The sequence below is a fragment of the Schistocerca serialis genome, chromosome 5 (genome assembly GCF_023864345.2).
Source record: "Schistocerca serialis cubense isolate TAMUIC-IGC-003099 chromosome 5, iqSchSeri2.2, whole genome shotgun sequence".
Taxonomy (NCBI): domain Eukaryota; kingdom Metazoa; phylum Arthropoda; class Insecta; order Orthoptera; family Acrididae; genus Schistocerca; species Schistocerca serialis.
Window position 1 is genome coordinate 211,007,026 of NC_064642.1, and position 13,143 is coordinate 211,020,168.

General features: G+C 39.5%; 1 protein-coding gene across 1 annotated transcript in view; it reads left to right on the forward strand.

Moving 5' to 3' along the window:
• Nucleotides 1–3,257: 3,257 nt before the first annotated feature.
• LOC126481857 (outer dense fiber protein 3-like) overlaps nt 3,258–13,143 on the forward strand; it is a 66,005-nt gene continuing 56,119 nt past the window's right edge. The window contains exon 1 of the mRNA XM_050105815.1: nt 3,258–3,327. Within this exon, the coding sequence (XP_049961772.1) occupies nt 3,258–3,327 (70 nt within the window). The remainder of the gene's footprint in view (nt 3,328–13,143) is intronic.

Below are 13,143 nucleotides of genomic sequence, written 5' to 3' on the forward strand. Positions count from 1 at the left end.
CTTTGACTGTTGATAAGTTTGACCTGAATCCATACTGAGAATCATTTAATATATTATTGTCTGATAGGTGTATGCATATTTGCTGCATTATGCAATGTTCTATTATTTTTGAAAGAATAGGCACAAGTGAAATTGGTCTATAATTATTGATACAGGACTTGTCACCCTTTTTGTATAATGGTATGACAACTGTTTTTTTGAGACATTCTGGAAAGTGTCCACTCGAGAGCATCCAGTTTATCAGTATGCAAAGGGGGTATGTTATGAGATCTACAACTTTTTTAATTACATAGTTTGACAGGCCATACACATCTTCAGATCTAGAGTATCCTAATTTAGAGGTTGCTTTAATTATATCAGTTTCTTGTACTTCTCTCCATTTACAAGCTGACACTATGTTTGTAATGTTTTGTTGAAAATTTCTGCCAGATATGGGGTGAGAAATAGGTGTATGTGTTGAATTGGAATTCTGGTTGCTATGGGTTGGAAGGCTAAGATTGGCAGAGTTGACAAAAAAGTGATTGAAATCATCAGCAGTGACGTTAGCAGCATTTGTGTTGTCTTTGTAGTTTATATCCATACCTAGCTCTGCTTTTATTACTTTCCATGCAGCCTTACATTTATTGTGTGATTTTTTAATGAAATCACCATTTGCCTTATACTTGGCTATTTTAATTTCAGATCTATATTTTCTTTTCAGGTTTTTGTAAGTTTCTTTATCTACTGCTCCCTTTTTGACCTTATCGTGACAAGTAATTACCAATAGTCTCAGTTTTTGTAATTGGGGTGAAAACCACTTCTGTAAAGTTGAGTGGCTAGGTTTCCTAACATTTTTGTTTTTTTGTTTTTTAACCAGTGGACAGCATGTGTGGAAGATTTCAGAAATGATTTTGAGGAATGTGCTGAAGGCTTCATCAACATTTCTGGAGGAATGTATAACAGTATTCCAATCTATAGACTTAAGTTCTTCTCTATACTTGCTAATATTTGTATCTGTAGATAGTCTGACACACTGAGTTTGTTCCTCATCTTCTTTTGGTTTTTTAGTAATTAGTTTCACCCATATACCTCTATGGTCTGACAGGTAATCGACATTAAGTAAGCCTAGCTCAAAATCACATTTGTATACATTTGTTATTAGATTGTCAAGACAGGAGGAGTGCCTTGGAGGACTTTCATTAGCACAAAAGAGATTATAGGATCTTAACATATTTACTAAATTAACATTTCTGGCTGTCATTTTCCTAATGTCTATGTTTAGATCCCCAAAGATTAAAATTTTGTATTTAGTATATTTTTGTATACTGATCACAAGTTTTTCTAAACGTTCTATAAATTGTTCTACATTACTTTCAGGAGTGTGATATAAAGACACAGTTATGAGCTGTATACTAGGTATAATAAAAGCAGCTGCTTCAAAAACACCTTTAGTGCATAGGTCACTAACTTCAAGAACAGAAAACTTTAGGTCTAGATCATTGCTAATATATATGGATGAACCCCCATAGGATTCACTGGGTCTGCAGAAGTATGTAGCTAATCTGAAACCTGATGGTACATGCAATTTTATATCCTCTTCCTTTAACCAATGTTCGTTTATACATAAAATCATTCTTTTGTTACTTTTTAATAGTATACCAAGCTCATCAGCTTTATTTTTCAGAGACCTGACATTTAAGTGCAGAAATAAGATAGAGTTACTGTCACAGGAGGGGAGGAGTACAGTATTATGGGGCAATGGAGAACATTTAATTGTTTTTTCAGCCCTGGAATCTACGTTAGGTGGCGGTTGGACTTCCTTGGGGTAAACCATAAAAAATCTTCATTTCTCTTAGGTAATTTTTTGGGTCTGTTTGAAACACGGTTGGAAGTTTGTTTCACTTTACTGTCCACAAGTTTTATAGGAGCGTGTTTTCCCAAATCATTTGGTATCACTTCATCATGAGACAAAGATGATACTTTACTTACTGTGACTGGTCTATTCTTTTCTGCTACTCTTGAAGGTGATGGAGGAGGAGCTTGTACTGTGTCTGCTGTTGGTGAAGTTGGTTTAGTTGCTGCTGGTGGAGGAGTTGTTTCTGCTATTACTGGTAAAGGAGTTGGTTCTACTACTGCTGGTGTGGGAGATGGTGCTGCTGCTATAGGAACTAGTTCTACTGCTGGAGGAGATGCTTCTGCTCTTAAATTTTAATATGGCTCCAAAATGATGAATTAAACAAGACAATGAAACTTTTGCATAAATGGACAAATGTGAGAATAAGTTAGAAATACAAATCATTCACAAAATCTAGTGTCTTACTGGAAATTATCTTCAGTTTTATGAAACAGATGACATGAAGCACTGAGTGAGGTATCGCAGTGGTTAGCACACTGGACTCACATTTGGGAGGACAACGGCTCAGACCTGTGTGGCCATCCTGATTTAGGTTTCCCATGATTTTCTGTAACCGCTTCAGGCAAATGCTGAGATGGTCCTTTGAAAGGGCGCAGCTGATTTCCTTCCCCATCCTTCCCTCATTCGATAGGGTCAACGACCTCGCAATTTGGTCCCCTCCCCCAAACCAACCAACCAACCACCATATGAAGCTCTGGACCTCGGCTGTGTCTTTCAAAACATAAAAGGTTTCTAGTGGCAGTATTGCCAACTGAGTTTCTACCATGTGCCTACACAACACTTGAAATGTGCCTACATCAGTTTGAATGCCCTTGCAGAATTGGTAAACTTTAAAAGAAAGAAATAAAGGTAGATGTCAGCATATGATGGCGTAACAGTTCCTATACAACAGCCTTAAACACTTCGTAACAAATAAATAAGTAATAAATTAAATATGAACTGCCCATCGCCTGCTAGTAGCGGGCATTGGCCATTGTCTTTTCAACGCACATAAAGTGATTAAGCGGCATTTACATTGCATTTATGCAAGTGAAGTGTGATGTAGTGGCAGAACTGTGGTTTGCGTCACTGATTAATCTCTGAACATGCTGTACTTGTTAGAAACATATTTCATTTGCTACACACTTTATTTATATCTATTCACATGGAACAATAATCATGTACGTGAAGAACATTATGTCACTGGTTTTATCACACCTTTTGTAGGCTGTCCAGTAAAGAAGATAGCAACTATTGTTAAAATTAATATTTACACGTTCTGCTGACAGTATTCAGGGTTTGGTGGTTTAATGTGAAAAGGGTTACTCACTGTGCTGTGACATGTTTTCATTAGACTATATTGCGAATGTTGTAAACTCTTAGAATGTCCGACGGCAGGAAGCGATTCAAAGAATGTCAGTGTAGGAAACGGCTCGCTGAAAGAGAAAATACAGGTAAAAAAAAAAATTGAAATTTTCTATGGAAATCTTTTTTTTTTCCGACCTAAAGAATCTTTTGATCTAGATGGTCCACGCGCAAATGCAGATGAAGCCTTTGATACTTGAAAATGTAGCTTCAATGTCACGTCGTAAATTGGACATTATGTGCGAGCTTTCTAATGAATGCGAAACTGTTCCAGCCCCATCCAGAAAATGTGCATCTCACACTCCAATTGGAAGTTATGTAGTTGATGCAGACTCCGCAAAATGGCCTGACATATATGATTTTGTTAGGACTACTTTTGTCAAAAGAGGCCCTCCAAAACAAATAACTGAATTTGACAGCTGTCCTAAGGATGGTTCTAGTCGTCGCTTTACTTCTAAAAAAATTGTACAATGGTGAAATTGTTCAGAAAAAATGGCTACTTTATTCTAAAAGTGCAGATATTTGTTTGTGTGTCTTCTGCAGACTCATTCCTAACATAAAATGTTATTCACTTCAGGCGCTTCCAGTAACAGGAGACACACACCTGAGACATTAACTAGCCACGATAGACCCCAAGTGCACTTACAATCGCACGTAAAGTGAGCGAGCTAGCCAGAAAATTAAAATTTGGCGATACTGTCGATGCAGGAACTCGGTAGACATTAAATGTGGAAACCAACACAGAAAGGTATAATCGAAGTCCTTATAGCAATTCTTTATTTTTTTGGCTGGTAGTATCTTCTTTTAAGAATAATTTCAGACAAACCGTTTACTTGCTACAGTGGAAATTTCGTAGTTGGTCCAATTATTTGGAAGATTTAATTTGGTTCTACGAGAACACACTCATGGTGAAAATAGATCTCGTCATTATCTGGGGCAAAACAAAATGAAATAATTCTCAGTCAAAAATTTAAAATCAAAATATTGTCTTTTCTGAAAGCTACTAAATATTGTGGTATAATTTTGGGCTGTACCCCAAATATTTCTGGCGCTGAGCAAAGGTAGTGCATATCGTTAATTTGGATTCTACTGATGTTGACTCTTGTCACACAAATAATGATGAATTTATTTGGCTTCGTATCTCTTAGAAATACATATTGTTCGGGGCTTGCAAAGGTGGTTATAAAACAGTCAGAAGAATTGAAAATACTGTGAGGACATGAGGGGAGGCAAGGCTATGATAAGACTAGATGTACACGCGGACAAAAAAATTCTCGGATTTTTCTTGGATTTCCCGATTAGAAATACACTTTTTCCCAGGTGAAAATACTCTATACCCTGGAGGAAAGTACATTTTTTTCTGTGTTAAGTGGCAATATATTTTCCCTCAGAGCCGTAAAATGTATCAGGCCTTTGAATGGTAAAGGTTTTATACTATTGTGTAGAATTTCTCTGCGGTTTAGGAAACGAAAACCAGCAAAAAAAAGTTTTGGAAAGATATATGATGCGCAGCAACATGTACAGTGCATATTTTCGTATTACGAAAGTACAAATACGAATTCTACCAAATTTAGCACGGTAGCTTCCGAAGCGCTGAAATCGAGAGTGCGATGCGCTTTTGCCAACCAATCATAGCTCACGTCACGCGATCTTGCCAGCCAATGATCGCAGACGTTCAGAGTGCAGGACCACGGCCGCCAGGCGGCCGTGGTAGGACACGAGACCAATAGCAATACCACTGTTAAGCAGTGTGAACTCACAAATAGGAAAAGTTAATGGCTTAAATTAATATACATACTGTATAGTTACAAGAAAAGCTAGATTTCACAAATAATTTTGCCCGTTAAAAATTTTTTGCTGTTTTTTTTTTCGAGTGTGTGGGTAAGAATGATCCTAAGAGCACAGCTTAAATTGCAGCAGCTGAATATTTCTGACAAGCACGATTACAAATTTCACAGCTCTGCACTGAAATTTCGTGGGTTACCTAACTGAATACATGTTTCGTCCAGCACTTTAACTTTTCCATAGAAAACCAATTACGTGTGAAACTGCTTCTGAGGTCACCTAGAAATTTTTTACAGGATAATTACACTTTTTACCATCGTTATTGCATAATTTGTAATCTACGAAAGAACTAGAATAAATTTGATAAACTAACCTTCAAGCTTGGTCTTTTTCAGCCTGTGTTACCCTTTAAAATATATCAAACACAATTGTACAGGAAAAATTTTAAACAATGACATAAAGAGCTGGTCTTCTGTGCCTGAAATTTTTGTAAATGGCTGATCCTTGAAGTGTTAACTTTTGAACGAGAGTCACATGATTCGTGATTTAAGAAGTGCATCTTCCGTAAAAGGAAATTTACTTTAAAAGTAACGCGTCTCACATTTTGCTGTCGTAGGCGCTTGTGTGTGCCCTGTTTTCTGTTACAACTAAATTTTTATTTTGCTGTTATTTTCTTGTTTGTGTTTTATTGGTCCAGTATTATTCTGCAGTAACAGGCTACAGTAAAATTCATTGTTAGAGTATCAATTCTTACCGGTCAGAATTACAAAGATTTAACCGATAACTAAAACAATCAAAAATTCCCGGAATTCTAAAAAAAATCCGGTCCGTTTCCCTTTTCTCACGTGACATACTGAAAGCTTGAGATAAAGGCAGTCAGGTAGATGCTGTATTTCTTGATTTTCGAAAAGCATTTGACTCGGTACTACACCTACGCTTATTGTCAAAAGTACGATCATATGCGGTGTCAAGTGAAATTTGTGACTGGATTGAAGACGTTTTGTAGGGAGGACGCAGCATGTTATCTTGGTTGGAAAGCCATCGTGAAATGTAGAAGTAGCTTCGAGTGTGCCGCAGGGTAGTGTGTTGGGACCCGTGTTGTTCATGTTGTATATTAATGACCTTGCAGACAATAGTAATAGTAACCTCAAGCTTTTTGCAGATGATGCAGTAATCTAGAATGAAGTAGTATGTAAAAGAAGCTGCATAAATATGCAGTTAGATCTTGATAAGATTTCAAAGTGGCGCAGAGATTGGCAGCTTGCTTTAAATGTTTAGAAATGTAGAATTTTGCCCTTCACAAAACAAAAAACGTAGTATCCTATGACTATAATATCAAGGAGTAACTCTTCTAATCGGCCAACTCATACAAATACCTGGGTGAAGCACTTTGTTGGAATATGAAATGGAATGATCACATAGGTTCAATTGTGGATAAAGCAAGTGGTAGATTTCGGTTTATTAGTAGAGTACTGGGGAAGTGCAATCAATCTACAAAGGAGATTGCTTACAAATCATTCATGCGACCGATTCTAGAATATCGTTGAAGTGTGTGGGACCTGTACCAGATAGGACCAACAGGATATATTGAACGTTTACAGCCCAGGGCAACATGAATGGTCACAGGTTTGTTTAATCTATGGGAGAGTGTCACAGAGATACTGAGCGAACTGAACTGGAAGGCGCTTGAAAATAGACGTAAACTGTCCCGATAAAGCCTGTTAATAAAGTTTCAAGAACGAGCTTTAAGTGATTACTCTAGGAATATACTACAGCCCCCCACGTATCGCTCTCATAGGGATCGTGAGGATAAGATTAGAATAATAACAGCACGCACAGAGGACTCAATCATCCTTCCCGCGCTCAATACGTGGATGGAAACTCTAATAAGTAGTAAAATGGGACGTATCCTCTGCCGTGACCTCACAGTGGTTCGTGGAGTATAGATGTAAATGTAGATTAAAAGATTCCCGCGGTTTTCCCGGTTGTCCTGAGGCATATACATCCCGTTGTTCCAATATAAAAGGCAAGAATGTAGGAGTGCAAATGCGGATTTTAGATATAAATCATAAGGCATTTTATGTTCCCTTCAATAGTCATACCCTAAATCTAGCTGTGGATGATACTGCAAAGGCATCAGAATCTGCAGTTTCATTCTTTTGTTTGGTGGGAAAAATTTATGATTTTTCTGCGTCTACGTGACGCTAGGCAGTCTTTAATACTCATCTATTTCCCCTGAAGTCAAGCCACTGAGTACATCAAGATGGGAATTAGGGTTGGTGCAATCGGCCCTCTTAGTATAACGTAGGAGAGGTCTGTGATACACTGATTGAAATAAGCGTAGTTGCAACTACATGTAGGATGGTTGCACTTACGGCAGGCAGTTCAGCAACCCTTATCCGTGATTTTAAGTTCCTTTGATCAATGGTGGTATGGTATGATACATTACTCTATTTTAATATTGTCAGCTAAAACCTACAAAGTATTACCACAGATAAATCGAAAGCTATTGACTTACTCGAAAAGACAACAGAGTATTTCACAAACTGCAGGGAGTACCTCTGATTCCTAATTACGTACTATAAGCTAAGGAACTGACAGCCCAGCTCGACGTAGAAAACCCGACTGTACGTGGACCAACGCAGATACGGAACATACGAAAGAAGACCCAGAACTGCCGCGAAAAATAGATTTTTACTTTAAATTACTGGATGTTATATTATGTGGTGTGAATGAGAGATTTCGACAGCTTTAAAGTCACATTGAGCTACCTGATTTTTTTGTATGACGTCAGTGAAATTAAAGACATGTCATCTGACATTGGTACTGACATTCTAAGTGGTACGTGTTCAGACCGTGCGACTGTTTTATAGTCATAGCCAGATTAAGGACATCATTTTGCCGACTTAAAAGATGAACCTAACTTGGTCTGAACATTGGTTAAGAATGGTGGCTCATCAACCTGAAACTTTGAAACTCATACAAGAGTCTGACTTAGCGCCCAACGTAAGCTTAGCCTTACGAATTTTGCTAGCGCCCAACGTAAGCTTACCCTTACGAATTTTGCTAACACCACTGTTGACAGTGGCAAGTAGAGAAAGAAGTTTTTCGAAGCTTAAACTGGTTAAAACGTACTTGGGGTCAACAGTGGGTCAGGCACGACTGAATAAGCTCACAACGGTGTCAACTGAATATATATGCCACCCGAATGTTTGGATTTCGACGAAGTCATAGAGGAGTTCGCTGAGTCAAAGCAAGAAAATGTCTGTAAATTAAGGTAAGTCTGTAAACTTACGTGTATCATTAATTTAAGTTTTGATTCATTTATGAATGTCTTGCTTTTACATTCATTTACTTTATTAGGATTTGCCAGATATCACCCGCCCGCGCAAACCCATTGTTGGAGGTGTTGTTGCACATACTGAGCTATTTCACATACTGTGCTATTTTACATACCATATAGTCTATTTACGTTTTTTTTCTCTGAGACTCACAGTTCTGGTCGGAATTACTTAATTCAGAACGTTTCATGACTATCGCAAAGTATGCGATCTACCAGTTCTCAGCGCTGCAGTTAGTCGTCGCTGAATGGGCAGTGTACAGGTGTGCGTTTGTTTCTTTGTTTTTGTGGTGTGCTACAAACATCTACCACATGTGATGATAAAGGTGTATGTAAATTCTCGTTTTCACAAAACCTGTCTCCTCTCATTTACACCAGAGCAAGCAATCTGTACAAAACGCAAACTACGCAAGGAACGAGAAAAATTGACCAGATCTAAGCTATATACAGGGCGTTTCAAAAAGAAAGAGCAGATTTCAAACATTTATTTCTCAAAAACTACAAATGATAGAAACACAATTCAAACGTTTCTTGTCAGAGAAAGGTTCAAAGTTTTTCAATGGTCCGCGCAGAAGTTCCATGCAAATCCGCAGTGGCGCTGGCGTTTGTTTGTAGGAAAATGGCGACGACACCACAGGAACGATCATTTTGTGTGCTGCAATTTGCAAAGTTAGAGTCCATTGTTGGTGTGCAACGTGCATTCCGCCGTCAATTCAACAAACAGCCGCCTCGTCATAAGCAAATTTATGAGTGGCATCACAGATTCGTAGAAGATGGTTGCATCTGCAAGCGAAAAAGCACGGGTCGTCCACGCACATCGGATGAAAATGTCGAGCGTGTCCGTGCAGCTTACGAAAGGAGCCCTAGAAAATCCACGACACGGGCAAGTCACGAACTAAACATGTCTAAAACAACGGTATGGCGCGTTCTGAGTAAGCGTCTGCACATGAAGCCGTACAAACTGCAGTTATTGCAAGCATTGCGTCCTGACGACCACAACAAAAGGTTCGAATTTTCAACTGCAATTCTACAGGACATGGAAGAGGACAATTTTGCCGAACGATTAATTTTTTCAGATGAATCAACGTTTCACATTTCTGGTAAAGTTAATCGGCATAACGTACGAATTTGGGCGAGTGAAACTCCGAGGGACGTTATTCAACATGAAAGAGACTCACCAAAGGTTAACGTCTTTTGTGCAATTTCGGTAAACAAAGTTTATGGACCTTTCTTTTTCATGGAGAAAACTATCACAGGAACCATTTACCTGGACATGTTAGAAAACTGGCTATTTCCTCAACTTCAGGAAGATTCAAATCACTTCATCTTCATGCAAGATGGCGCCCCACCACACTTCTCTGAACCTGTACGACGGTACCTAAATAACACCATTCCAGGACGGTGGATTGGAAGAGCAGGAGCACAAGATCAATGTCATCGTCTGTGGCCTCCCAGGTCACCAGACCTTACTCCCTGCGATTTTTATTTGTGGGGGTACATAAAGGACTGTGTTTATGTCCCACCTATGCCCGCTACTCTTCAAGAGGTACAACATCGAATTGTTGCGGCCGTGAATTCGGTAACTAAAGACCAGTTGCGTCGTGTGTGGCAAGAAATGAGATACCGGTTTGATATTTGTCGTGTAACAAATGGTGCTCATATTGAGGTACAGTTTTGATATTTGTTGTGTAACATTTGGTACTCATATTGAGTGAAGGACCGTTGGAATTGTGTTTCTATCATTTGTAGTTTTTGAGAAATAAATGTTTGAAATCTGCTCTTTCTTTTTGAAACGCCCTGTATACTCTACGAGTGATATGATTTATTTTTGTAGTCATGATTCAAAATGTATTACTCTGTAAACGTTTCATTCGTGTTCCAACAACGGTGTCCCTGGTCTTAAAGACGTATTCACGTCAAAAAGACGTATGAATAAGTGCGATATGTGAAAATAAGGCGTCATGAAAAATACTGACTGTGTCTGAAAATGCAAGGATGAAGGCTGAAGGAGAGGGGGGGGGGGGGGCGGGGATTGAAATTTTCGCATGGGATATGGTGGAAAAATCCCTGGAGCTGGCCTGCTAAGTACTAACCATAATATTATACATTCAGAGTGTCATTTTTAGTATTTCAGACGAATACTTATTTTGCATCCTAAATGGCCTGTCTTTACTTTTGAATTTTTAACTATATTTACATAAACATAAATCTACGTTTCTTTATTGTAGTCTCCTTTTCACTGATTAATAAATAGGTTCATGTCCCTGTTGTATTTCATTCTTACAATTCTTCGTTACGGTACCTATAGCACCTTAAACACAAACTCATATATTAAACGAATACTGTTTGGAGTAATTGCAGTATTGTCCACCTAGTCCCAGGAATCTCCTGACAGACATAAGGAGATATTCACAAGAAGTGACAGCAGATTTCTGGAGACTGTCCAGTTCTTGCCTTGTATAACGAATTGTCTCGTTGTTTAATCCTCTTAGCGACAGCAGAGTCTTATACAATGGTCGAACTTGTGCATTCATTTGCATAGTCTACAAATTTTGACAGCAATATCGTGTTCGGGAAATTGTTCCCATTTCATTACAATGTAGGTACTTATTTTATTAGTGTAATATTTCCACCTTTCTCCACTTGTTGATCAGTTTAGTCTAAGTTAGTGTTTGAAAATTTACGATTGCACTATAACATAGCTCTTAAGAAGACGACTGTTTGGCCGAATATTGGTTCTGCAGGTACACTACTGGCCATTAAAACTGCTACACCAAGAAGAAATTCAGATGATAACGGGTATTCATTGGATAAATATATTATACTAGAACTGACATGTGATTATATTTTCATGCAATTTGGGTGCATAGATCCTGAGAAATCAATTCCCAGAACAACCACCTCTGGCCGTAATAACAGCCTTGATACGCCTGGGCATTGAGTCAAAAACAGCTTGGATGGCGTGTACGGGTACAGCTGCCCATGCAACTTCAACACGATACCACAGTTCATCAAGAGTAGTGACTGGCGTATTGTGACGAGCCAGTTGCTCGCTCACCATTGACCAGACGTTTTCAGTTGGTGAGAGATCTTGAGAATGTGCTGGCCAGAGCAGCAGTCGAACATTTTCTGTATCCAGAAAGGCCCGTACAGGACCTGCAACATGCGGTCGTGCATTATCCTACTGAAATGTAGGGTTTCGCAGGGATCGAATGAAGGGTAGAGCCACGGGCCGCAACACATCTGAAATGTAACGTACACTGTTCAAAGTGCCGTCAATGCGAACAAGAGGTGACCGAGACGAGTAACCAATTGCACCTATACCATCACGCCGGGTGATACGCCAGTATGGCGAGGACGAATACACGTTTCCAATGTGCGTTCACCGCGATGTCGCCAAACACGGATGCGACCATCATGATGCTGTAAACAGAACCTGGATTCATCTGAAAAAAAAAAAATGGCGTTTTGCCATTCGTGCACCCATGTTCGTTGTTGAGTACAGCATCCCAGGTGCTCCTGTCTGTGATGCAGCATCAAGGGTAACCGCAGCCATGGTCTCCGAGCTGATAGTCAATGCTGTTGCAAACGTCGTCGAACTGTTCGTGCAGATAGTTGTTGTCTTGCAAACGTCCCCATCTGTTGACTCAGGGATCGAGACGTGGCTGCACGATCCGTTACAGCCATGCGGATAAGATACCTGTCATCTCGACTGCTAGTGATAGGAGACCGTTGGGATCCAGCACGGCGTTCCGTATTACCCTCCCGAACCCACCGATTCCATATTCTGCTAACAGTCATTGGATCTCGATCAACGCGAGCAGTAATGTCGCGATACTGTAAACCGCAATCGCGATAGGCTACAATCCAATCTTCATCAAAGTCGGAAACGTGATGGTACGCATTTCTCCTCCTTACACGAGGCACCACAACAACGTTTCACTAGGCAACGCCAGTCAACTGTTGTTTGTGCATGAGAAATCGGTTGGAAACTTTCCTCACGTCAGCACGTTTTAGGTGTCGCCACCGGCGCCAACCTTGTGTGAATGCTCTGAAAAGCTAATCATTTGCATATCACGGCATCTTCTTCCAGTCGGTTAAATTTCGCGTCTATAGCACGTCATCTTTGTGGTGTAGCAATTTTAATTGCCAGTAGTGTATTATAACTTTATGAATTGCAGCGTTTTCCCATAATTTAATAAACACAACAGATACACATGATAGTGACTTAAAGTCATCAATACTATATTTTCCTTAGCTCTCAACAAAAGTCTGCCAACTCTGTGGTAACTTTTCGATTGCGTAACTATAAAACTCACATGGTTTTGAACTCATCGAGCAGTGTTCTGAGTGCATTTTCATCCAGAAAGGAAGCTCCTTGAAGATTGTTCGTTAGAGAGCGGAAAACCTGAAAATCTGAAGGCGAAAGAGCAAGTGAATAAGGTGGGTGAGTGCGGTATGACTTGTCAACCCAATTTCTGTATTGTGTTTTTTGTCAGTCTGGCAGAATGGGGCGGGCATTATCGTGGAATAGCATCACTTCACGCCGTCTTCCTGGTCGTTGTTCTTGGACTGCGTCTGCAAGACGTCTCAGTTGTTGACAGTAAATATCAGTAGTGATAATTACATCTTGGGGAAGCAATTCGTAGCACACCACATCGTCGGTGTTCCGCCAGACGCATAACATTATCTTTTGTGGATGCGCACAGGGGAGTTGCTGCTTTGTTTGGCTCAACCATTCATTTCTTTCCCTTATCTTAGCATATAGACACCATTTCTC